This window comes from Leuciscus leuciscus (assembly GCF_965113295.1).
Source record: "Leuciscus leuciscus genome assembly, chromosome: 21".
NCBI lineage: Eukaryota > Metazoa > Chordata > Actinopteri > Cypriniformes > Leuciscidae > Leuciscus > Leuciscus leuciscus.
In genome coordinates this window covers 20,252,281-20,279,028 of record NC_138745.1, presented here as the reverse complement: position 1 = coordinate 20,279,028, position 26,748 = coordinate 20,252,281, and the positions used below count along the sequence as shown (strand labels likewise).

At 38.0% G+C, this 26,748-nt stretch overlaps 3 protein-coding genes across 5 annotated transcripts; 1 reads left to right on the top strand and 2 right to left on the bottom strand.

Annotated features, from left to right (window-relative positions):
* Positions 1 to 68: 68 nt before the first annotated feature.
* aco2 (aconitase 2, mitochondrial) lies at positions 69 to 9,502 on the bottom strand. Its single transcript, XM_082151130.1, has 17 exons — positions 9,356 to 9,502; positions 8,056 to 8,198; positions 7,596 to 7,854; positions 7,328 to 7,420; positions 5,804 to 5,962; positions 5,556 to 5,706; positions 4,115 to 4,219; positions 3,940 to 4,031; positions 3,739 to 3,844; positions 3,492 to 3,649; positions 3,290 to 3,363; positions 2,631 to 2,742; positions 2,232 to 2,510; positions 1,966 to 2,157; positions 1,731 to 1,863; positions 1,518 to 1,639; positions 69 to 1,370 (listed from the first exon to the last, which is right to left on the bottom strand). The coding sequence occupies exons 1-17, from the start codon at positions 9,389 to 9,391 to the stop codon at positions 1,239 to 1,241; spliced, it is 2,346 nt and encodes a 781-aa protein (XP_082007256.1). The 5' UTR covers positions 9,392 to 9,502; the 3' UTR covers positions 69 to 1,238.
* Positions 9,503 to 10,591: 1,089 nt separating this feature from the next.
* phf5a (PHD finger protein 5A) lies at positions 10,592 to 12,677 on the top strand. The gene is made up of 4 exons (XM_082151158.1): positions 10,592 to 10,732; positions 11,201 to 11,224; positions 12,144 to 12,310; positions 12,513 to 12,677. The coding sequence occupies exons 1-4, from the start codon at positions 10,681 to 10,683 to the stop codon at positions 12,600 to 12,602; spliced, it is 333 nt and encodes a 110-aa protein (XP_082007284.1). The 5' UTR covers positions 10,592 to 10,680; the 3' UTR covers positions 12,603 to 12,677.
* Positions 12,678 to 15,148: 2,471 nt separating this feature from the next.
* Positions 15,149 to 22,360, bottom strand: tefa (TEF transcription factor, PAR bZIP family member a; the record flags this gene model as incomplete). 3 transcript variants are annotated; one of them, XM_082151146.1, is made up of 5 exons in its annotated part: positions 22,097 to 22,360; positions 19,027 to 19,389; positions 18,588 to 18,796; positions 17,473 to 17,684; positions 15,149 to 17,309 (listed from the first exon to the last, which is right to left on the bottom strand). In XM_082151146.1, exons 1-5 carry the CDS (start codon positions 22,170 to 22,172, stop codon positions 17,288 to 17,290), a joined length of 882 nt encoding a protein of 293 aa, XP_082007272.1. In that variant the 5' UTR covers positions 22,173 to 22,360. The 3 variants fall into 3 exon arrangements, with proteins under 3 accessions (XP_082007272.1, XP_082007270.1, XP_082007271.1); XM_082151144.1 differs by lacking the exon at positions 22,097 to 22,360 and adding an exon at positions 20,334 to 22,059; XM_082151145.1 differs by lacking the exons at positions 15,149 to 17,309; positions 22,097 to 22,360 and adding an exon at positions 20,334 to 22,063 and having other exon boundaries at positions 17,469 to 17,684.
* Between the last annotated feature and the right edge of the window lie 4,388 nt (positions 22,361 to 26,748).

The window sequence follows — 26,748 nt, the reverse complement described above, 5'->3', positions numbered from 1 at the left end:
ATATAGGGTGTACAATATAATGTTGCAGGGGGAAAAGGCATGAATCAAGGACATTAACAAGGACTGAATTATTTGAAATGGCTTTTATTTTATAACCCACTGTGACTGATCAGCATTCATTTCCTCTCAAACAAGAAAAAAACAAAAAAGGAAAAAAAGAAGGAAAATAATGGAGTTATTACCAAGAGGCTGTGTTTGTGAGGCGTTACCAGCAGCAGTAAAAGTTCATCTGATGAGCACAAACATGTTGAGTCAGACAAAGCTAGTAATTTACACCTTGGTGTCTTAGTAGTTGCTATCGTCTGCTGGTCAGAGTGATTGATGTCACTGCTTTGACATGGGTACAGCTCCGAATGAAAGAAAAGAAAACAACCCTACAAAAAAGGGCACTCAAATATACAGAAAAGGTGCTCAAGAGATTGGAGATCCGATTACTGATCCATTGCTCAATAACTGTCGTCCAAAACACTTAAGATAATGCACATCCGAGATTCTCTGCAAAGGTTTATAAATAAGCATTATGTTTAAAACATGAGCAGATTTGACCTGCTGTGCATTCAGTAGACATATTTGATAAGATTTTGGTGTTGTGTATGATAGAATCTGCAAAGGTTTGATAAGGAATAGACAAGTCACTCTGACTCACAGTAAGAATTAGCAACATGCACAACAACTGGTCAAGTTTCAAAGCTTGCATGAACAAGAAAACCAATTATAATGAAAAGTGGAAAAGCAGTTGTTAGAATCGTGTGAAATAAGATATCATTCCATCAATAGAGCCGATGACAGGACAGTAAATTCACAAGCAGCTCTCATTACAGTTAAGTGTAATATTTCAAATAACAGAAATTAATAATCAACAGTTGCATGAACACCTGCACAGATATTTGGATGATTTTATGAATTAAACTCTGGTGTCTCCCACTAACATGTATGTGCTTAGCATCTTTTGTAGGTTAACTTATTTTTTTAATTCTCCATTCTGTATTAAACGGACCCAGCTTGAAATTTATAAGCATTACAGTAGCTAAACTTCACATCTTTTATCTGCCCCTGCAATATATTATATAGATTTGAGAAGTTTGCGTATTGACATGACTTGTCTATGCAGTACAGTTTTGAAAATGTATTGTGTATACTTTCAGATCATAATTACATGAGAGCATTTAAACCTTTCATACACATAGCAATTCTCCTCCTCGATGCATAACCCCTCCCCCTCCAAAATAAATCACACATTACTGAAGCTCTTTCATTCTGTTGAGGGCGGAGCCTGCCTTGAACCATTCAATCTGAGTTTCGTTGAAGGTGTGGTTCAACACGATAGTTTCCGAGCTTCCGTCAATGTGCTTGATGGCGGCATGAAGGGGCTAAAGGAACAATAGATTAAATAGATTTTTAGCATCATGTTTTAAAAATCGGATAAGACTTTAAAAATCTTTTAGTGTGGGCCAGCCTTAACACAAACCAGGAAAGATGCATATAAACTAGAAACTGTTTAACAGAATAAGTCTTACCTTTCCAGGGGCAAAGGTCTTAAGCCCTACAATGGAGATTTTATCGTCTGGGCGGATTTTGTCGTAGTCAGCAGGATTGGAGAAGGTGAGGGGCAGCAGACCCTGTTTCTTCAAGTTAGTTTCTGTTGACAGCCATGACAAATTCATTTAAATCGATTGCTAAATGAGACGCTTGGCTTCAAACCGGGAAAAAAGGCGATCAAATTCACTTACCATGGATTCTAGCAAAGCTTTTCACAATGATGGCCCTCCCTCCTAGATGTCTGGGTTCCAGAGCCGCGTGCTCTCTGCTGGATCCCTCACCGTAGTTCTCATCTCCAACAACTACCCATGAAACATTGTGCTTCTGCAAGTGGGGAAATTACAGAACATCCAAAAATCGTTATGAATACAAATGCTCTCAATAGGCATAAAACATAGATGACAATATAAAAAATGAAGCATTTACTTTGTAATGGCGGGCAACATCAGGGACGCCACCAAACTCTCCAGTTAGAAGGTTGCGAATTTTATTGACGGCATCGTTCTCAGTATTAACGGCACCAATGAGAAGGTTATTGGAGATGTTATCGAGGTGGCCACGGAACTTAAGCCAGGGTCCGGCAGCGCTGATGTGGTCAGTGGTGCACTTTCCTTTCACCTGACAGAATTGAGTTACATAGTTCAGAGTAATATTGAAAACCAGAATTTCAAACATCCATGACTAAAACTTACCTTGATGAGCACTTGGAGGTCCTCAAGGTCTTTCCCACTCCATTTGTCGAAGGGCTCGAGCAGCTGCAGGCGGTTGCTCTGAGGGTTCACATCTACTTTCAGACCAGACCCATCAGGTGGTGGGTGCTGGTAGGTGTCCTGACCTGGGTCGAAGTCACGAGCAGGAAGCTCATCTCCTGTGGGCGGCACCAGTTTAAACTTCTCTCCGTTGGGGGCTGTGAGAAAGTCAGTCTCAGGGTTGAAATTCAGTGTGCCTGCAATGGCAAGGGCTGTGACAATCTGCAACACAAATTATATGAAAAAGTGAAAAAATAAATAAATTGGCAAGACTTCATACAAATGGTTTTGGGGGAAAAACATTCACAGATTGTAGCACATTTGTGGGCAAGTGCGAAATACCTCTGGTGAGGTGACAAAAGCATGAGTGGCAGGGTTAGCATCATTTCTGGCCGTGAAGTTTCTGTTGAATGATGTAACAATGGTGTTCTTTTCTCCCTTCTTAACGTCACGTCTGCAAGAAAGATTTTTATTGGTTTATGATATGGCCTTATTACATAGCTTTATTATATTGTTCTTTGAATTACTTGATTCTGATTGGTCAATCGTGGAATTAAGGTCAAATATTTTTTGTATAATGATGCTAAACTATGAACGTTGTCCCAGGCACCTGATTTAGCTAGTTTCATATCTCTCATGTGACTCAGAGCTCTCAACCTTCTAACATAATACAATGAATCAACTGAAATCAATTTCATAGCCAATATTTTAGCAAGTAACCCTGTATTACCTTAATTTAGTTAGTGATAATAGCTGGCAAACTCTACATGTTTCCTTACATATTACTTGTTTTTTTTACTATTATCTTACTTTTTTACTTTTATTCAACTATTGTAATGCAGCCATGATTTGAAGATTGGTTCATCAACCAATCAACAGCCCTGTAGTATAAATTGTATTCATATTTCACAATATTATGTACCTCAAACTTTTGAACAGTAGTGTACAAAAGAAAATCTACAATGTTGAATTAAAACATGCGTTGAATACAAATACTTTACCTGTCCCACTGACCAATGCAGGGTCCACAGGCATTAGCCAGGACAACTCCACCAACATCCCTCAACACTTTGGCCTGCAGGAAAAGAAACACATTCAATTGTTAGACTAAATGCAGAACAATCAAGTAAATTGGATGAACACACAACCAATTTCAAGCTATTTCAAATAATAAAATCCCAGGGCTCTCCGACTCAGACTCACATAACCATCTCTCTCAATCGTGGCACGAATCTGCTCGGACCCAGGGGTGATTGTGAACTGGGCTTTGCTTTTGAGTCCTTTGTCGAGTGCTTGTTTGGCCACGGAGGCAGCTCTGCCCATGTCCTCATAACTGGAGTTGGTACAGCTTCCAATCAGACCTGTAATGTTCATAGACAGGGAGCAATTTTATAGAATAATAAAAGTATATCAATGGCCATTAAAATGGGGTGGACTCTAAATCACTGACCAACTTTAACATCCAGGGGCCAGCCATTTTTCTCAGCGACAGAGCCGATGTCTGAAACAGGGTGGGCCAGGTCAGGAGTAAATGGGCCATTGATGTGAGGCTTCAGCTGTAAAGGAGGATAATAAATCATGTTGAAGTGAATTTTTAACACTTAACTGTAAGATTCATTCAACTTACTTACCTTAACTGACCTGCTCTTACCTCACTTAGATTAATCTCGATCACCTGGTCGTAATGACAATCCGAATCAGGTACCAGCAGATCTTGATTCTCATTTGATAGAGCAGCGATGTCTGAGAGGGAAAAGTAGAATGAGAGGCCAAACTTTTGAAGAAACAGTTGAATTATCCATTGATGATAGACTACCGCTGCTTACCTCCACGACCAGTCTTCTCCAAGTATGTCCTCATACGGTGGTTGTAAGGGAACACAGAGGTGGTGGCTCCAATTTCAGCACCCATATTACAGATGGTGGCCATTCCTGATTAGAAAACCCAAAAGCATACTCAGATTTTCAAATGACTGATATAACACACCCTCCTTATGCCACCAACACAGTACACGGTTTTAGGCCTGATTTTGAGATCGCCAGCAGTTCATATCGAGATCGGCGAAAAAAAAGAAAAAGAAAAAAATTCTGAGGCACATTCATGCAGGTTATGATAGCTATGTTTAAATGATCAAAGACATGACCTTAGAGAAGCCCTGATGGCCGAGAGATATGTAGCGGTCTGACATTTAAGTTCTGCAGTGTGAAATGTTTTTTTGACAGGAACTGACATGGAGACAATAATGTGACAAGACAGCAATCCGACAACTTCCAAGGTCATTTAGTGTTTGGGTAGCATTAGGGAAACTAAAAACATCCAAATTGGACAGTACATTTGTGTTTCACAGATTTACAAGTGATTTTAATCCCATCTATATTATACGGAACCCCTAAGGAACATGGTAAAAGGAAAAAAATATGAGATGGGAGAAAAAATTTTCAATGCTTTTGTGTTCTCTGACAAATGTTTGCGTTCCCCCGAGAAATATTGAGTTTGCTCACAAAATGTTTTGCGTTCCTAGAGAAATATTGCATTCGGTCACAAAATGTTTTGCGTTCCCCCGAAAAACTGCATTTGCTCACAAAATGTTTTACGTTCTCCTGTGAAATATTGCGTTCTCTCACAAAATGTTTTACAAGTTTTCAGGTTTTCAAGTTTCTCTGGGGAACGCAAAAGCATTGAAATATATTTTTTCCTCCCATCTCATATTTTTTTCATCACCGTGTAACTTTAAGGGCTTAGTAGTATTCAACATGCCTGTTTTTCTTCACTCAACCTATAAAAATTACGAAGCAAATAACATACTGTTTGTCAGCTAATTGCCATCCTCTGAGAAATCTAATTCCATCTGGACAATAACGTCTTAACGCTTCTCATTCATTATGACCTTCGTTGAACATGGTAACTAAAGCTAAATTTATCACTGCACACCCTGGTGCACTATAATTATGTATTTAGACCTTCCATTATGGATACAGACTTTCAGCTCAAAGTAACAGTTGACCAAATTAAGGAAGGAAAGTTAAATCCCAAAATTGCTCAAAATGGTCACTGTAATAGCAGCTACAGGTATGATCCCTAACTTAACTACTTTATGTAACCCTACCCTAATTAATCTTAATTAACGAATTAAGTTGTTGATGCTAATATGAATGTTATATGAAATGACACAGTGATAAATGAAATGATGTCCAATATTTATAATTGTGTATCAAAGATTATTTAGAAAATTAATCCAATCTTAATATTGCTTAAGCAAGTTTTCACCTGTGCAGGAGATAGAGTCCACACCAGGGCCGTAATACTCCACAATGGCACCAGTGCCACCCTTCACAGTCAAAATACCAGCAACTTTAAGGATGACATCTTTTGGTGAGGTCCAGCCAGATAATGAGCCTGTTAGTTTCACACCGATGACCTGGAAAAGCAGACAGAACCTATAAATATACACTTCCAGTTGCCCAATTTTAGAAAGCAAGAGTTAAGTTCAATGGAAACAGGCAATAGCAGCTTACGTTCGGGCACTTCAGCTCCCAGGGGATGCCTGCCATGACATCAACAGCATCAGCTCCACCAACTCCAATGCAGATGGAGCCCAGACCACCGCCATTAGGGGTGTGAGAGTCTGTACCAATCAACATGACTCCAGGGTACGCGTAGTTCTCCAAGATAATCTTTAAAAAAAAAAAGAGATTGATTCATATTGCTTGCTTGCAACAAAACTGCAAGCCTGTGATCAGCTAAGAACAAAAAAGGAATATGACTTCTCTCATTATTATTATTTAAAATACTGTTTTTAATCATTTAAAATGTAAAAATTAAAGCAAAGAAACATTACTATTGCAATACTACTGTGATAAATAAATAAATAAAAATGGGTAATAATAATATTTTACAGAATATCAGTAAAATCACAATATCTTGCTAATATTTATGTCTTAAATTCTTTGCTTTCAAATGTTAGATATTTTATTGTGACCAAAACCGATAGGGGACCTTAAAATCATCTTTTTTATTGATAACGAATTATTTTAAACAAATTGGTAATAAACAAATCTCATAACAAATTTGATAAGATGGTTGGCACGTTTCCCTCAGATTTACGTGGACCATCCTTCAGGCCGAAAAATACAGAATGTATAAATATGGAAGAAAGAAAGAAAGAAAGAAAAAAAGAAAAGAAAAAAAAAATCACATCCCTGATACTCTGACTTTTAGTATTAATTAAGTATTAATTTTAATAAACAATTTAAGGGTGCTCTGATCATGATTTTTGGGCCTGATCACCGATTACAGATCACTGGAAGCGCTATTGGCTGATACTGATCAACTGATACCCACCCCTGAAATAAATAATAGGCCAACTATTCTTAACAACGAAAAAATTAAGAGATGAGAAAGTATCATGATTTGACAACTCATTATTTATTGTCAAGCAACATGTACAACATATTCCATTCCCATTCTTTGAGGTAATCAGGAACAGCTTAGAGCTTAACAAATATGGAATTCCTGTGAAATATATAATAATCATAATAATAATAATAATAATAAACCACAACAGTCTTTATCAACAGAAAGTAATCAAATATAAAACACTGCATAGTCTTCACTGTATAGATTAATGTCTGTTTGATTAACATTAATGACAGACAGCAGCAGGAATATTAGGCTGCTGTCACTTTAAGACTGAATGCTTAGACCCAATATACTGTTACACATGTGACTTATTTCCCAACTCTTTATGATTACATAACCGATGGTGTTTAAGCAAAAATTCACAAAGCGGGGGAACTTTATTTTGCAACAATCACTGATCTAGCTGATTTAGAGAAGCAATTTTAGCCGCGCATAGCAAAACTGTCTCGCATCATCTGATCAACCTTTATCGGCCGATAACGTTTGGCGCCCGATCAATTGGAGCATCCTTAAAGCAATTATGTGTAAATCTTATGTGAAATTTAATAGTCATGGACAAACCACCTGAAAAAAGTCATACTGGTTAACAACTAGTCAAAAGTTTTTTTTTTCTCCAGTACCTGATGGATGATCCCAGAGCCAGGTTTCCAAAAGCCAACACCATATTTAGCCCCAGCACTAGCGAGAAAACTGTAAACCTCTTGATTCACTTCCTGGTTGACAGCGGGAAAAGGAATGAAATAATGGAATAAAATCAGTGAAGAATACTTTTTTTTTTTAAATCTTCTTTTGTGTTCAGCAGAAAAAAGAAATGCATACAGGTTTGGACTATAAGCAAATCATTTGCATGGTACTGTTTCAACAACATCTCTAAATGGCATCATTCACCTTTGCTTTCTGTAGATCTTGGACTCCTCCGGTCTGGGCCTCGATAAGATGGTCACAGTGGATGGTGGATGGCACTGCCACTCTTGGGAGTCCACTGCTGATGAACTGCAGCATGGCCATCTGTGCTGTTGCATCTTGCATGGCAACTCGATCCGGACGCAGGCGCAAATATGTGCGTCCTCGAGCGATTTCCTGTCCAGTCGGGTCATCCAGATGGCCATAGACAATCTTCTCTGACAGGGTGAGTGGCCGATTGAGTCTGGAAGATGCAATTTCACATTTAAAGCACTTGGAAAAACTCACAAGATTTAGGACAATACATTTTTTAAACTAACCAAGTGCAAGAAAAAAGTATTTTTCTTCTGTAAAAGTAATAAAAGATCCACTGAGGCGCCTTATTAAAGATAAGAAGGGCGGAAGCAAATAAAATTGAGTGTAAAACACTGTAATGCTTTCTGACCTTTTGCGCACAATGTCAATATTTGAGCGAAGCTGGTCATAGTTGACGCAACTGCTTGGCTCAAAGCGGCTCATGGCCACCTTGGCCTTCGCGTTGAGGGCTGCCGCCACATGAAAGCGACGGGCTCCCTGACCCAGAGCGAGCTGAAATAAACAAACAGAGAATCAGAACACAAAGAGCTGGAACACAAACTCAGAAATCACATTGTAAACAACTAGATTATAATATAAACAGGGTTCCAACATCTTTGACCAATGAAAATTCCATTATATTTCCATGACTTCCAGATATTGCTCTCTTGAAGAGGACATTTTAGAGGATTCAATACTTTTGAGAACATCATAAATAATAATAATCATCTGTATTTTCTAGAGAAAAGTCTATGACTTCTTGGGATTGTGTGTACTTTCATGCCTTGACATAAGTTGACAAATATCCCCTGATATTGTAATGAAAGTGAGAACTGAAAAATACATTTAAGTTGACATACACAACAAATAAAAATATCTTATATCTTGTCAAATAACAGTAAATATATACTCAATCTTGACCAGAACATACTGTCATACTGTACATGTGATGCCTAAATCCATGACAGCATCAAGGTTATATGGGGTATTATTTTTTTCAACCTCATGTGGACAGGAACATGTTACTAGATTGTTCGAGCTGCTGTCATATATGTTTTTAAGCTGATATTATTAATGACAACATCAGTATAGATTAACAGTGTATTGTATTTTTTAAATCACAGCTGCTCGTTTCGCTCAATGTGACCAAACCTCCTGTGTTAAGTTAAGCCACTTTAAGAATACATATAATAATGCTGGATTGATAAAAATGTATTTATTTGCTTTCAAGGATTTCATGACGTTGTCATGTAACGGTGTCACTAGTTAATCTACATGGACAGCGCCGTTTATCCTCTCTACACTGTTTTAACCTTGTGTTCACCTTGCGACTAAAACCAAGCAGTCAGACATGAAAAATACACAATGAGCGAATCAATGAAATAGCTGTGGGTATTTCTGGTTTCGTGATTTGGCTGTCTTGTATCAAACAGATGGAAATAAAGATTATACGCCATCGGCGAGTAACAGTAGCGCGAACGCGTCTGCTATGACATCCTTGGCCACAATGACCTGTGAGCACTTCATGAGCAGATTTCAGCACAAAAACAGTCAGATTTCTCATTGCGAGCAGCTCAAACTATCAAGCACAGATCTGGGTGGCAATAATACACGAATTAAAAAATCCAAACCATGCGTGTTGACAAGATAACATTTAGATTTTCATGTACCTGTAGCCGGGTGACGGTTAAGCAGTAGGTTGCCATTTTGTTCACTGACAAAGATGTGACGCGAGAATATGACGTGCGGGGTATAAGAACTCATTGTCTTGGAAGGATGTTGAAATGTTTGGATCTAATTGTGTCTTATTTTAAAAGACCAACAATTTAAGGTGCTCATATTTTTTCCTCATTAATTATGAACGTAAAAAACATGCCAGTAAAATGAAAAATTAAAGTAATGTTAAATTCTAGTAGTGTTTTGTCCAGGTGTGCATCTCTTACTTTTAGGACCTTGTCTAAAATGACACAAAGATTTCTAACAATATTTCCTAAACCTGTGATTTATCTACAAACATTACAATATACAAACATTTATTTTAAAATATTAAAATATATAAAGCCTTTTTTTTTTAAATAACACTTTACAGTAAGGTTTCACTGAACATTTAGTAATGCATTTAAAATGCATTGTTGTATCTGTAAATAATATTTGATGGGCCATGAACTAACGATGGACAGTTGTATTTTATTAACTAACGTTAACAATGATTAATTTAACAAATGCATTGTTCGTTGTTAGTTAATGTTAGTTAACGTTCATTTTATCTAGCGGGACCTTATTGCAAAGTGTTACCATATTTTACAATAGAAGCAGACCTTCATTTTCCTATTCTTGAAAAAATTAATTGAAAAATATTCTACATGTGTTTTTGTGTGTGTGTGTGTGTGTGTGTGTGTGTGTGTGTGTGTGTGTGTGTGTGTGTGTGTGTGTGTGTGTGTGTGTGTGTGTGTGTGTGTGTGTTTTTTTCTTTTTCATCATAATTAGATTATTTGTCACTGACAAAAAAAAAGTGCACACTGTCCAGAGATTTTATGCAATTATAGAACAAATGGCGTTTATAATTTTACAAAAAGAACATTCTTTTCCAGCATCTGCAAACATAGAAATCAAATATGTGTTATAGGTTGTTTTAAATCCTCACCAAACGCAGAGTTCATGTTTTTCCCGGACCTTTTTCCAGATTAATTGAGAATGGAATTTTACTAAATGTCCCCTTGTTGAGATACGTTTCTTTTCACTTGTAAACACGTGTCTGGTATCTTGATTATTTAGTCGAATATGTACAAACCATGGTACAAACGTGCAATTTGATCCATGAATTTGATGCACAAATTGAAATCCATCTTTCTCATGGTCATGTTGTATTGTGTCCAGTAGGTGGCAGTAAGTTGCTGCCCATCCTTCAGTCCGAACAATCAGAAGAAGGAAGTTCAAAGGTCATCGTTGCATCGCCGCTAGTATCTCGCTAGCTGGCTACGTTTGTTCTTTTATAATGGCAAAACATCACCCAGATTTGATTTTTTGCCGAAAACAGGCTGGAGTTGGTAAGGCTTTATGTTTAGTAGATCTAGGTTTGATTAAAAGCTTTAAATACATGAATTGTTATGTAATGTAGTTGTTTAACGAACAAACGTATAGCTAAACAAGGCAGTGAATGTGCGCAAGCGCTAAAATGAATGAATAGCTGCTAGTCGTATTAAGATTAAAGTGAGAGGTGATTAAATTATTTATGAAGGCAACACTTAATATATCTCCCTGACTAAGTTAATTTATTAGTTGCTAGTTAGTGGCTTAACCAGATATTTATTTAGAGAAAAATCTGGTAAAGTATTGTAGCAACAGATGCAAAGGTAACGTTACCTGGTCGTTTGTTTAATAGTTGGAGCCTGGAGGGCAGTATTGCCATAATTATTATTTTTGTGTACCTTTTGCTGTTTTGTTCATTTGCATGGTTTCAATTTGAGCAAGTATAAAGTGCGTTGTAACTAATTGTATCTTTATTTTCTTTGCAGCCATTGGAAGACTGTGTGAAAAATGTAAGTTTTGAACTTTGTCGTATTATGTTCGATGCTTTAGCAGTGTCTTTCATTTCAAACAGTTTCTTCTCATTTAATATTTTTATTATTGGAAAAAAATCACATTTGTTCGTTTTACAGATGTTTAGTTAAAGAAAAATGAATCACTGTGCATGCTAAATGAATACTGTTTAACAGTAGCAAAATGTCAATTTTTTTTAAATGACAAACATTTCAAGACCAAGTGATTAATATACGCCACAATGGTAGAAGTAGGGCTGCTCAATTATGACACAAATTATATTCACGATTATTTAACATGCTTATGAGGGTGATATTGACCAAAACCTTATATATGTGATTTTATTCTTAATTTATTGCAATATGTAATCAAGTACATTTTGCTGGAAATAATGTTGCTTTGATATCAAAGTTTTAGATACCTGCAAAATTTCACAATTCTCGATACCAAGCAACTTATTGAAAGTAAAAAAAAAAAAAAAAAAGTCCTCAAACAATTATTGAAGACAACTAAACTGTCAGCAGTTCTGGGTGGATTATTTGCTAATTACGTGACAAAATTTGTAGTAACATAATGTTGTAATGTAACGTAATCCATTACATTACTCGTTTAAAGTAATATAATCTGACCTTTGATTACTTTTATATTACTTAAACTCATTTATCACATTGAATAGGACAATCTTGTACCATATTCATATAAAAATACAAGGAGATTTTTTTTTATTCCATTCTTTATCAACAACATAAAGTGCATTAAATATTACATTATTGAATATTACACATCCTGTTTTCTCCCAACTATTGACGTACTCTTAACACATAACCTACTGTGTTTACATGAATACAGTAAACAGAATTCACGTGTGATCAGGATGGTACTGCTACGATGTTATGCTCTGTTTCTTTTCTTTTTAAGGTGATGGCAAATGCGTTATCTGTGACTCTTATGTCAGGCCTTGCACACTAGTTCGTATCTGTGATGAATGCAACTACGGGTCTTACCAAGGGCGCTGTGTCATCTGTGGAGGTCCTGGAGTTTCTGATGCCTACTACTGCAAAGAGTGCACCATCCAGGAGAAAGATGTGAGTAAATCTGCATAATCATTGTTTGACTGACTGATACGAAATCTATTCTGCCCAGTATCAGGGATGTGTAACCATATTTTCCTTCATTCAGTACTTGGGTAACTGCTTCTCATATTGAATTTTCAAAATGAAATGATGATGCTTTTTATTATATTAACTGGAAGTTTCTGAAGAACTGTCTTGTTTCATTGTTTCTCAGAGAGACGGCTGCCCCAAGATCGTGAACCTCGGCAGCTCGAAGACTGACCTTTTCTATGAGAGAAAAAAATATGGCTTTAAGAAGAGGTGAAGAAACGGGGATTTTGTTTGTCGCAGTAGTGCAAGAGTTTTCCATTTTGTTGATACAATAAAAAGTTGTTTTTAATGTTGTGGTGTTGATTATTCTGTTGTTTGAATTGATGCTGTTGTAGGGGAATTTACAGTTAGAGACCCAAGGACCAGATATGATTAATGAGCCATGAGTCAGAAATGCAATCAATTGAAGAAAATTTTTAATAGTTTGCATTTTCATCAGCAGAAGTCAGCTTCCACACTCAGCAAGGAGTTCGTAGGCGTACACACTCATTACAGCAGCAATTATACTCACACAATCACTAAGCTACGTCATCACATCAGGTTGAATGATTCTGATTGGTTAAGGCACAGATAAGATTTAAATATTTCTACTGAGGTCACCATTCTGGGTTTCTAGCTCCAGTTTGTCTGTCAGATGGTCATTCCACCTCCCCTGTGTGCCAGCTGTTCACCTCGTGAACGTCAGGTCCTGTACAAAAGAGTACCAGAAGTTGTACTTACTCTCAGCTAGAGGTTCAGACGATATTCGTTATTATTCTTTTTATATAGGTAAAAAAAAAATAAGTCAATGTTTTAACTAAGAATTGGTCAAGTAGGAGAAGGGCTTGAGTGACCCCAGTGACCTTGGCTGGCATGGTCAACTAGAAGAGTAAATGTATGTTTTGACATGTGTTGGGTGCTTCTCTAAAAAAACCAGCGCAAATTCCAGTAAACAGACATGTAATTCTGTACCTACATAAATCCCATACACCTGAAGAAGTCAGTCAAGGTCAAGGTGTCTTTATTAGTACCCAAGGGTCAATTTGTTTTGCAGACAGGAGATTCAGCAATCCATACATAAGACAATCCAAAAAACATAAAAACAAACAGTAAACATAGAACATTAAAATATAACATTAAAAAACATTGCACAAAGCGTAAAAAACTTCTAAGAAAGATCATAAAAAATGTGCCACTACACATCCACTAATACATAAAGTGCCGTGCTCAGCAAAGTGTCATCTCCTGCTGTCTTTATTTATTAATTCTATGGCAGCAGGTACAAAAGTATTCCTATATTGTTTGGTTCTCCACCTAGGGGCCACAAACCGACATCCAGAGCGGAGGAGCTGAAACTCAGCATGTAAAGGATGAGAACAGTCTCCGATAATAAAACTTGCCTTATGCTGTAGCTTATTGGAATAAAGACTTACAAGGTTGGGTTGAGGTTCACCTATAATCTTACTAGCCCACCTAACAATTTGGTTCAAAGAATTTTTGTTCTTCAAAGACAAATTACCAAACCAAGATACAAGGGAGAACGACAAAACTGATCAAATCATTTAATGTGTGGAAGGATAAATATGAATACCTTGATTATAATCACTCATTACAATCAAGTGATATCCTGTACTGTATATCCTTATGAGTATAAGGATATACAGTACATTGAAGAGGCAGTGGATTTTCATTTTTATTTATTTTTTTATTAGGTTTTAAGATTGGATATTTTATCTCTCTCATTTTGGAAGTAGTATAGATATTTCAAAATTAGAGTCCTCCTGATTTGTCTCAAACTTTTATAAATAAAACTCCAGCCTGTTATGCCGGGGTTTTGTTTGTTTGTTTTGCGTGTTGTTGGTATTTTGGTTACAAAATACACTATCTTAATATAATGATTTAATTCAACGTAAACTCTTGTGGCTTCTCTCTGACCCACCATGTCACAGGAAGGAAAGAATAAGAACAATATTTAACACATTAGATATAGATTTTATGGCAGCACATTACAATAAGGTTCCGTAATGCATAATTGAAATCAAAAGTTGTATCTCTTAATATTATTCAAAGGGCCTGAGCTAACATTATCAATGAATGTTAAAAAGATTAAATACTGTAATAAATGTATTGCTAAGTAAAGTCAATCTTAGTTAATGGCTGCAGTAATTAAAGTTAAGTAATAGGAACTTACTTTGGAGCGTAATACTACACCGCAATTCGTTATTCATGTCAGAAGTAGCGCGAGCGCTTGAAGTATGTCAGAAATGGTCAGAATGAGGATCAGTTTACAGTATCACTGATTATAATGGGTTCTATTTGCTGTTTTCTGGTCCGGTGTGGTGTAGACACAGTACTATACTTTACTAATATAAGCACAATAATCGTTTTATTGTCTTTCTTTAAACATGATCATAAAATACAATATATTGATCAACATTACATTCGTTACAATTACAAATGTATTGATGATATGTATATATAGAGAATTTTCAAATTGTACTTTGTTTTGGGGGGGGATACATGATTTAATTTGGGATTAAGGTTAGGTAATGATGCCTACTGAAATGTGATCGCTTCTTATGAAATAAACCTAGATTGAAATGCATCACACTGCCTTTCTAGCCCCTCCCTCTTTGTGTTATGCAACTTTTTTTTTTTTTTTTTTGTCTGTTACACAACACTCGACCATCTGAAATTTGAGATTCAGTTAGTCATAATTCTCTTGCGCATTTCGGATTTTAGTGCACTGTTAAATATTGTTAAAACGACATGTAGGTAAGACACGTTTTTGAGTTCTTTAATAATATATACAACATGAAACAGACAAGACACCGAGAACACATTTACAAGTCAAAAAAATATTTAAAAGACTTACAAAGAAAATTCTTTACTCACAAAAAGAAGAACAATAACAATTAGAAAACCATTCAAATCTGACAAAATAAAGATTTGTTACTGCAACAAATTTGGCATATCATATATGCAACCGAGTTCTTTTCTAGTTGATTAGAAGAAATGCTTCACGACAGGCAGAGACAGTCTATTCCTTTCAGAACAGCCATTAAGCCCCATTTTATTTTATTGTTGTTCATCTCACGTTTCACACTGGTCAGAAAGGAAGCTCAAGGAGAAATGACAAACCGTAAGTGCAACATTAAAGAGTGTCTACAGACCACAGATATGAAAAAGTTTTAACACCTGATTTAAATGGAGTCGTATAAGCTACAGAAAATGTTAGCTTCAGCGTTTTGATCAAAGTTAACTTTGGTCAGGATTACATTACATATCAGATTCCCTTTCCACAAAACATGAAAAACGACAAATGTGGTCACATGTAATGCAAAATTAAACTTGGAAATAAACGTTTGCCTAATTTCCACTTCGCAACAATAAACCGTGAGCACAAGATATTGACTTTATCTTCATTTTCTTTCCCGGGTGCTTCTCAGTCGGAAGGCTGCTTATCTCGGCTGTCAGAGGACATCTAGATTTAAAGGATCCTTAGAAGGCAGCCTTCGTTTGGCGTCCTTTAATCAGCTCATTTTGAAGGATGCATCAAGTTTATACTTCAGGTCATCCAATTACCCACAATCCTTTGCACACATTTCAATTTACAAATGAATTGTGTAAACATGAACATATGACACAGCCATGCGCACTTACTAGACCGTCTCATTTTAGCGTTTAATGCAGTGGAGGACTCTAGACTGGACTAGGAAGAACACAACCTCACTAGGATGCAGTCTTCTGTTTGAAAAGCACCCTAAATGTTTCAAAAATACAGAGACAAGTTGCACAAAATATGTACCTGAAAAAGTAGGACAGTGGCGAGCAGAGGGCCGATGCCCTTTCAAGAGGTTTGAGTTTGGTTTCTGATTTGTAACTTTAGCGCGCTTTACAAACAGGCACTCTGCTGAAGACACTTAAGGATCCTTGTTGACTCTGAGATATAAACGGTGTGGTTCACACTGCGAAGCCATTTTTTGTGAAATATTTGAAGTTATCTAAAAAAAAATATACATCATATGATACATATGGGAAAAACAACCTCCTATATCAGCACTTGGTTTGTTTTGCTGAGTTCCAAACAGAAACAAGATCCGTCACATGTACAGAGGGGGTTATTTCTGTACATACACTGACCTCCTTGAGTCCCAGAAAGGGTGAACCAGTAAACAAGGTATGATTTTAGGAGATCTAACGAGTTATGAAAGACTCCATCTACTGTAAATATTTGTCAAGTTTTGCAGATATACAACAGTGCACGCATTTCCAGTACATTATTTGATGAATTCTAGCACTTGCGGACAGACAAAACATTTAACAGGCTGGTTTTTTTTTTTTGCAGCACAAAAACATTATAAATGTACATTTCCTGCTTAACGTTTTTTTCAGTTACCTGTAATTACATACTTTTGAAGTAATACATTCTCCCAATTTTTCAATAATAGCATTTTAATTCTGTTGCAGATAAAAATGCACCGATTAGTGGTAAAATTTACCAAATTTGTTTTTTTTTCAATATAATTTTTTTCAGGGATAAACAAACTGATATTTCAGAAAGTATATTGAAGTCAATGCCAGTCATTCTTTATGAATAAAGACCAGTGACTTCCAACATACATTATTCCTTAAAACTACCATAAAACAAGAAAAGGTAGGGGGGGGGAGACCTTTTCTACAATGCAATGCATTACAAAAAAAGCACTTAAAAGCTCTATTGGAAAAATTGGGTATGCTGTTGCACTGAAAGTAAGATTATTATATTGGTAAGAGTGGCTGACAGGATTCATAATCATATGTATATCACTTAGCTTTACAGTCTGAATTATTAATTCACTTATCTTCTGTCTTCTCCTCTTCGTTCCATACCATTATTAATTTATTGCCTTTTGACAATGCAACTAAATCAATAATTGTTTAGAGGTCTTCAGCTGGTCCACTTGAAAAAGAAGAAAAAAAGTTGTAAATCTCCACATTTGTAACAGCGACCTACTTCACTTGTAAGAGTTAATGTTTTAACTCTTGAGTGGGAGCATATGTATATGAGCAAATACAATTTGCATTTTATATGCAAATACTCTGTGTGCACAATTGTCTCTTACAGCGGCCCGAATTTGGTTTCATAGCGTGCCACAACGTTCTTGCAGCGCCCAAAGTCCTTGCGTAACTCTGCCACTTCCTGCCTCAACACCGAGTTCTCTCGCTCCAGGAAGGCTGCTCGTACTGTGATCTGATTCTCTTTAAGCCTCCTGGCATCTCGGGAACGTTTGGCTGCAACATTATTCTTCTTCCTCCGCTGCCAGTATTTGTCGTCCTGAAATAGTGGACATGAAAAAATGTTGTGAAAATGTTTCTCTATTTTGTGAATGACAGTGTGTTGTTATAAATTAAAACTGTTTCTTTGTTTTACAAATGTTTACGACAGTTCTTCTAACCCTAATTGATGAGAATTCCTTGAAAGTCTTTGGGATGTGCTGGAGGAGACTTTACAGAGTGCTGGACTCTTGCATTGTCAATACAAGATCTTGACCAAAAATGTATGCACCTCTTGATGGAAATAAATGTTGTGATGTTATTTCCATCAAGATCTTGTATTGACAATGCAAGAGTCCAGCACTCTGTAAAGTCTCCTCCAGCACATCCCAAAGACTTTCAGTGAATTTAAGGTCTGGACTCAGAGATGCCAATGCATGCGTGGAAATGATTCTTCATGCTCTCTCCCAACCATTCTTTCACAATTTGAGCCTGATGAATTTTGACATTTTCATTCTGGAATATGGCCATGATGTGTCTTCTTACATGGTTGTTTAAGAAATGAAAAGCTACACACTCCATCAGAACTGTTTAACATGCCAGAAACATAATAATCCAGTCATAGACCCTTATGCATTTGCCTAATTAAATCCAAACAGCAACTTTTTTTTTTGGCTGTGCAGTGTATAAATACATACGACACTCTCTAAAATAATTTTCGAAAAAATTGACGTTTAGGGTGTAACAGTATAATTAAGTTCTGGGCCTCGGGCACAAATACTTGCTTGGCTTTCTTGATCAGAGTTCAAGAGTAATGTTCAAGATAAAATATTAAGGTAGTATTTCGGGCAATATTTTTTTAGTATCATTGGCATACTCATAGTTTTTATTAATATTTTGAATTTGTATTTATTTGTATACTTTGTTTACATTTTAATTTTAGCTAAAGTTTTGGTGTATTTACCTTCTTCTCCTCGGGCACATATACTTTCTTTGCTTTCTTGATCATAGGCTGAGGCTTCAGCTCCTCCTCGGAGAAGCGATGTTTACGGGGATTAAACAGTTCGCCTCCGGGTATGCTGGAGAGCACAAGGTCTGTGGGATCCGGCTCGAAGTTGATCTCTACCTCAATATCATCTGGATCAATAGGCTCTGGTGTCGCACGGTCCTCATCTGTGGTGAAAAGTGAATTAGTAAATACTAACAATGAAATGAAATCTAAATCTAGTTCTGTTTTATTACTTCCAGACATTATTTGTTATTCTAATTGAATGTTTGAAACATCAGTTGATCATTGCTGACTCTTTACAGTCAGATCATCATGAAAAAAACGCTTAACCATGTAATGGATTTTAGTGAGGTGTGACAGAAAGTACACTGTGTTCTTTTCTTGTTCTGCTGACCTGATTTAGTGTCTGTTGAGCTAGAGCTGGATGCCGTGAATGTGACCACTTCCTCCTCACATTGATCCAGTTCCATGACTGGCATAAGAGAGATTGCTGGGGCTGTTTCGCTTGTAGAGGTTGCAGTTGGTTTTTCAGTTGTCAGCTCTAAGTTTTCCTTCCCAAGACTCTTCTCCTCATCCTCTGAGGCAGAAATGCCATTCTCCATGAGAAATTCCTCCAGATCCATGTATTCCAGGTGGAAGGTTTCGCCATCATAGGGAATGGTCTTTTCCCAGATGGCAGGCGTTAAGGCGGCTGATGGTCCCATTCCACTGACCCCTCCAGAGTCCACATCCTCGAACAGTTTCTCTTTATCATTTTCTGCAATATCAAAATTACCGTAATAAACTAATTGTGACAGACAAAATATATTGTTTAAATCCCAGATCTTACATCAGAAAGACTGGCAATCAAACACATAGAGTCTAAACTGAAAGACTGAAATAAGTATCTAGAACGGGCAACAAAGGTTCACTTGAGAAAATCAATTTAACAAAATGACAAAAGGTGTGATGAGATTTTTAAGGTCTGTTACTTGGTGGATAGATGTAACTGCAATTTTAGGGGAGGGGAATTGTATCAGTAAAACAAAAATGTTGTCATCATTTACTCACCGCCAAGTTGTTCCAAACCTGTTTGAGTTTTTTTATTCTATAGAACACAAAAGAAGATATTTTTAAGAATGTTGGTAACCAGACAGTTGACGGCACCCATTAACTTCCATAGTAGGAAACAAACTCTATGCAAGTCAATGGGTGTCGTCAACTGTCTGGTTACAGACATTCTTCTAAATATATATTTTGTGTTCAACAGAAGACAGAAATTCATACAGATTTGGAACGACATAAGGGTGGGTAAATTATAACAACATCTTTGGGTGAGCTATCCCTTTAATTTCATATATCTTAGTTCAGTTTGCTAAATGCAAGATTAAACATACAAAAACAACTTTTTATAACATCTATATAATTTGCATGTACATTAAATAGTACTAAAGTGACGAATCGTTATTTAGATCGGACTCTAAAGAACGATTAATTTAGGAAGCGGACATCATTGGTTCCATCCGGTTTTTATGAGTTTGCAACATTAAGTGCAGCGAACCAAGTTGTAAATAGCACAAAAAAACGTTCTGTACTTACATAAAGAGGCAATGATATGGTCTGTCGTTTTATGGACATTCAAGATGCATTTGACGATAATAATTCTGCAATGCAGCGAGAGCAGCGACCGCGCGCCCGACCGCTGCAGACAGAGGCACTTACCATCATCGCCTTCCAGAAGATTCGGTGGAGGAATTTCCATGATTTTCTTTAAAACTACTGGGAAGGCAATCGGAGTATCAGTGCCTGAGTCCATCGTGACCGAAATAGGCTCCGCGTCCATTTTTACTGACGCTTCGGACAGCGCGTGAGATGAGAATAGCTTAACTTTAAAAGCGATTTCAAATCCCTGGTTTAATTAAGAATAATATCTAAATTTCTTCAATACATTAGGTACGAGGGAGAAAAAATAAAATCACCTCGCCAGTCAACACCTTTCTATTCACACAGACTCTATTTCTGTGTTTGACCCGATTTTCCAGTTAGCCACAAAAGTGTTTTAATATCCACGCCCCTTTTGCAGAAAAAAGCACTGTTTTTCGATGCGGATAGGTTGGTTTTGGCTCTGCTCTCATGAATAATTAAGTAGACGTGACGACACAGGGGCGTGTCTGTGCGTAAAGTGAAGGTTAGTTGTCTTCAAAAGTGACTCCTCATTGGTCGGCGGTCTGAACGGTAATATTTTTCACTAATGTTAGAAAAAAGTGTCACGAGACCCATATAGATACACTGACAATATAGAGTATGTGCATAAATGCCACATACAACTTTAAAATGACATGCCTTTTACGCTTCTGTAATTAATAGACCAATTTATTCCAAATCAATAAATTTTACAATTGACCTTCAAACATTTTAAGCCTTATAATAAGTAATAACAAAACTGTGTTAGGGATTAACATAATAATAAACAATAATATGCTTGGTCATTGCACTTAATGAGCTCATGTCTCGCGGGAGAACAGCCTGTATCTTATCCAGCCTATAGTGGGTATTGGCACATGGCCTCGCATGTGCACTCATGGCACGTTTGTGTGCAAACAGACCAATCGCAAAGCAGAAAAGATATAGGGAAAATATCGCATGTCTCACGTGTAGACAGGTTGTAATTAACTTGCCCTTGGGTTTACGACATGTGAAATACAATTTATGTTATTAGGCCATATTGTTCTATCTATTCTATATGATGTCTTGCATATAATACACTACACATTAACAGTGATTGCATGGTGTAGCCCACATTTCTTTTATTTTCACATTTAATTAACATCTAAAAAAAATCTGTCATCATATTTAAAATGTCAGTCCCACTTTGCACGTCTTAATATATATGACAAAATTATATCGTTCTGAATATGCCTTTTCATAATTTCTCCTAGTGAAAAAAAGTTTTTCATGTTTGCATTATATTTATGCAATTAATTGCTATACCAGTAAATGTAATCTATACAGAAACCTTTACAAAAGACAGTCTACATGCTGCCAAGATGCAACGACTCACTGAATAGGATAATTTGCTAAATAAATAAATATGTAAATTGGAACATGCCTCAACTGAGGAAGAAGGAAAAACTAGGTTAAGGCATTTTGCAATAATATTAAAAGTTTAATTGCAATCTAGACACTGAATGTTAATGCAGACAAAAACAGATGTTAGTAAACAATTTCTCAATACACAGCATTTATAAAAGAAAAAGTTCACGTTCATCAAAAAAAGCTGCATTTCTATAGTGCTATAAAACAGGAAACAATCAATTCACGTCACATTTTGAACCACTTGATCTACATGACGTAGTATCTAATATCACAAGTACAATTCTGCGGCATGCCGATTACAGATTAGGCTACTTTATACATAAAGTGGGAATACAGGTTAATAAGATTGTCCCGATTTACATTTAATGAGCCAATAGAGAAATTCTTACCAATGTCATCAATCGAAGGGACAGAGAAGGGGTACTCAAGCAAGGATTTGAATATCTCCGGAATTTCTGAAGACATGTCAAAACAGTTTCAGTATCAACAACTAGGGAAAAAACTGGATCAAAAGCTGGAGACGCTTACTCAATTAATCAATAGCTTTCAGTGAATCAAAACTGTCTCTCGCAATAAGAGTAATTTGATACAACACTGAGAGTTCTAAAACTTTTAATCGCGGTCACAAGGTCTGTCCTAACCACAAAGTTACTTAACTAGTCCCACCCTTACAGTCTATGGTCCCGCCTCCAATTGCCTTGCTTTCATAGGGTTGAACGTTTTGACCAATGAATATCGTTTCAGTCTGCCTGTTGATTCATATTCAATGAGGCACGGTAGTTTATTGGTCATTTCAGCTGCGTGTATTCTCTCCGCGAGCCAATAGAGATCTAGACAAGTTATCTAAGTCTAAAACATCTGCGTGTCAGTGAGTGTTACGAAAGTGTGGGCAAAAATTCCTTAGAACTGCGCTATCAGTGTCATTCACATTACTAGCAACAGAGAGTCAGACATTTATGTCGAGTTAAAACAAATGAAAGGTCTTCTCACTTTTCTGAAATAGCCAGTAGACTGTAGGCTAGTTATATAAATGCCATGAGAGTATTTATTATGACCGCCGCTAGCGTAGCTAGCCGGTCATATAGGGATTGTCAAAGTTTTTTTTTTTTTTTTTTTCGTCACCTTACTGAATTTTTCGTCAACGATACCAGGGACACCGAAGCACCGGGGAACATGAAATTTGGTGGGCATGTAGCCCCACTAGACTTCTAAGGAAAAATTTCGTTTGGTCCCCGGGGGCCACTCCCCCCCCGCGCTGGGCCCCCCCAAACCCCCAAAAATGCAGTTTTTCCTAAATAACTACCTGAACCGTGGCACCGAGGATGAAGAAATTTTTATGGTATGTTGGTCTACTAGACTTTTACGGAAAAATTTCGTTTGGTCCCTGGGGGCCACTTCCCCCCCCCGCGCTGGGGCCCCCTTAAATTTTTCGTCAACGATACCAGGGACACCGAAACACCGGGGAACATGAAATTTGGTGGGCATGTAGCCCCACTAGACTTCTAAGGAAAAATTTCGTTTGGTCCCCGGGGGCCACTCCCCCCCCGCGCTGGGCCCCCCCAAACCCAAAAAAATGCAGTTTTTCCTAAATAACTACCTGAACCGTGGCACCGAGGATGAAGAAATTTTTATCGTATGTTGGTCTACTAGACTTTTACGGAAAAATTTCGTTTGGTCCCCGGGGGCCACTTCCCCCCCCGCGCTGGGGCCCCCTTAAATTTTTCGTCAACGATACCAGGGACACCGAAACACCGGGGAACATGAAATTTGGTGGGCATGTAGCCCCACTAGACTTCTAAGGAAAAATTTCGTTTGGTCCCCGGGGGCCACTCCCCCCCCGCGCTGGGCCCCCCCAAACCCAAAAAAATTCAGTTTTTCCTAAATAACTACCTGAACCGTGGCACCGAGGATGAAGAAATTTTTATGGTATGTTGGTCTACTAGACTTTTACGGAAAAATTTCGTTTGGTCCGCGGGGGCCACTTCCCCCCCCGCGCTGGGGCCCCCGTAAATTTTTCGTCAACGATACCAGGGACACCGAAACACCGGGGAACATGAAATTTGGTGGGCATGTAGCCCCACTAGACTTCTAAGGAAAAATTTCGTTTGGTCCCCGGGGGCCACTCCCCCCCCGCGCTGGGCCCCCCCAAACCCAAAAAAATGCAGTTTTTCCTAAATAACTACCTGAACCGTGGCACCGAGGATGAAGACATTTTTGTGGTATGTTGGTCTACTAGACTTTTACGGAAAAATTTCATTTGGTCCCCGGGGGCCACTTCCCCCCCCCCCCGCGCTGGGGCCCCCGTAAATTTTTCGTCAACCATACCAGGGACACCGAAACACGGGGGAACATGAAATTTGGTGGGCATGTAGCCCCACTAGACTTCTAAGGAAAAATTTCGTTTGGTCCCCGGGGGCCACTCCCCCCCCCGCGCTGGGCCCCCCCAAACCCAAAAAAATGCCGTTTTTCCTAAATAACTACCTGAACCGTGGCACCGAGGATGAAGAAATTTTTATGGTATGTTGGTCTACTAGACTTTTACGGAAAAATTTCGTTTGGTCCCCGGGGGCCACTTCCCCCCCCGCGCTGGGGCCCCCTTAAATTTTTCGTCAACGATACCAGGGACACCGAAACACCGGGGAACATGAAATTTGGTGGGCATGTAGCCCCACTAGACTTCTAAGGAAAAATTTCGTTTGGTCCCCGGGGGCCACTCCCCCCCCGCGCTGGGCCCCCCCAAACCCAAAAAAATGCAGTTTTTCCTAAATAACTACCTGAACCGTGGCACCGAGGATGAAGAAATTTTTATGGCACATCAACCTAGCCCATAATCACTCATTTGTGATTTGCGCCCCTCCCATAAAAAATGAAAATGCAATATTATTCTGCTTTAATCGCCCCTATCTTCAGTGGAGATGTTCAGAACTGCACCATATTTCATGTGTATGATTAACTTGACAACCTCTGGGGGTATCCTCTGCTAAGTTTTGTAGAATTTCATCCATGGGGGGGTATAAAATAAATTCATTTATGTGCACATTTAGTGACTGTACACTCATCGGCCTGTAGATGGTGCTGTTGAGCGAAGGGTTGCTGGTTTAGGATGATACTGTCACACACACACATGCAGGAATACAAACAAACGCAAGCATGCACACACACTGACATCCACACGCACAGACACACACCCATACACACACATACAAATCCACATGCACAGACACACACACACACAAACACACACGCGCACACATGTACGCACACATACATACACGCACAGACACACACACACACAGACACACACATACACAAATACACACACATACACACACACACACACACACACACACACACACACACACACACACACACACACACAGACAGACATGCACATACTATTACTTTTTTTAGGTATATACATAAACACGCAATACAGCCAAATTACTCCACGTCATTTATTTTTGTGGAAAGCCAGTGCAGGCCTGAGCGGCGGTCATATTTTGTACCGCGATGCGGTACATCTAGTTATATTCATTATGAACTGCCTATTGATGAGAAGCATGTCGCATGTACGCAGGAGTGTAGTATGAATATGTTTCCATGCATAGGCTAACACAAATGTTATCTTTGACCTCTATATTCTTTTGACCTACTACGACGTACTAGTGTGCAACACAGTTGTAAAAATTATTATTATTTTTTAATTAGGCCTAGTATTGCTCTTCTACTGTTCCATGAATACTGCATACCCGGACAGACTATTTATTTGACATACTTGTTTTGCTTTCTATTATAGACAGTTCTGCTTGCTTGTCATAATTGTTACTCACGTCACATGTCTGATGCAGAGATGTTGAAATCAAGTTCTTTTGGATGGGGGATGGTTGGAATTTTTTTTTTTTTTTTACAGTCTATCTATGGTCTAGAATCGTCACCCATCACAGCACCACCTTTCACCCAGAGCCATATAGCCTGCTTATACCCCGCTACCGATGGCTTTGATTGGCAGAGACATAATTGTGTCACAAAGATTGCTGCTTCAGTATTTGTAGATCATTTGTACGTATGTTTCTATGGTAAGCCTTTAATGGAAAACTAGTATTCTGTAAGTTTTAAAGGCTATATTGACAAACACATTCAATAGCCTATAAGCAAAGTCGATATTTAGGTGTGTTAACTCTTCTTCATAACCTCTGCAGCTTCTGGGCCAAATCCTGAATGATGACGATCCATTCTCGTCTTATTAGTGCTCGGAGAAGATCACAATTTGTGGGCTTCTGCTGGTCCACTCGCCTTTTTGAGGATTGATCACAGGATCTCTATGAGTTTAAGATCTGAGGTGTTGCCTGGCCACGGATCCCAAATTTTAATGTAATGATCTCCAAGCCACTTCATTATCACTCTTGCCTTGAGACATGGTGGCCTGTCATGTTGGAAGATCTTGCAGGACATTTTGATACCATTCAGTGTCTATGGGCAGAATTGTAAGAGAGCCTCCCTTGGATGAAAAGCAACCACACATGGATGGTCTCAGGATGCTTCACTGTTGGCATGACACAGGACTCATAATAGCGTTCACCTTTTCTTCTCCGGACAATCAATTTTCCAGATGTCACAAAAAATCTGAGAAGATAAGGGCTTCATCAGAGAAAATAACTTTGCATTTGTCTTCTGCTGTCCAATCCTTGTACCTCCTGCAGAATTTAATTATGTCCTTGATGTTTTTCTTGGAGAGAAGTGGCTTCTTTGCTGCCCTTCTTGCACTCACACACACCTGCTGTCCAGACTGAACAAGTTCTGCATGGGTGGTGGTGATGATGGATGACATGATTCTGTAGCTGAGTCCTTGCTGGACACTCTGGGACGTCCTGAAGCCTTATTCACTGCAGTTGAACATCTCTCCTTGAAGTTCTCGATGATCTGGTTAATGGTTCTTTCAGGTGCAATATTCTTTGCAGCAATTTCCTTGCATGTGTGGCCATTTTTATGCAAAGCAATGATGGCTGCATATTTTCTTTGGAGGTAACCATTGCTAAAACAA

What these genes read in the sequence shown, in the direction of transcription:
- aco2 (XM_082151130.1), bottom strand. Translation starts at nt 9,391, where the DNA reads ATGGCAACCTACTGCTTAACCGTCACCCGGCTACAG. An exon ending in GGACTCTATCTCCTGCACAG is followed by an intron (nt 4,220 to 5,555) that starts GTGAAAACTTGC and finishes TTTTCTAATCAG; the next exon opens with GAATGGCCACCATCTGTAAT. An exon ending in GCCCCTGGATGTTAAAGTTG is followed by an intron (nt 3,650 to 3,738) that starts GTCAGTGATTTA and finishes TGAACATTACAG; the next exon opens with GTCTGATTGGAAGCTGTACC.
- phf5a (XM_082151158.1), top strand. Translation starts at nt 10,681, where the DNA reads ATGGCAAAACATCACCCAGATTTGATTTTTTGCCGAAAACAGGCTGGA. An exon ending in CCGAAAACAGGCTGGAGTTG is followed by an intron (nt 10,733 to 11,200) that starts GTAAGGCTTTAT and finishes TTTTCTTTGCAG; the next exon opens with CCATTGGAAGACTGTGTGAA. An exon ending in TGGAAGACTGTGTGAAAAAT is followed by an intron (nt 11,225 to 12,143) that starts GTAAGTTTTGAA and finishes TTTCTTTTTAAG; the next exon opens with GTGATGGCAAATGCGTTATC.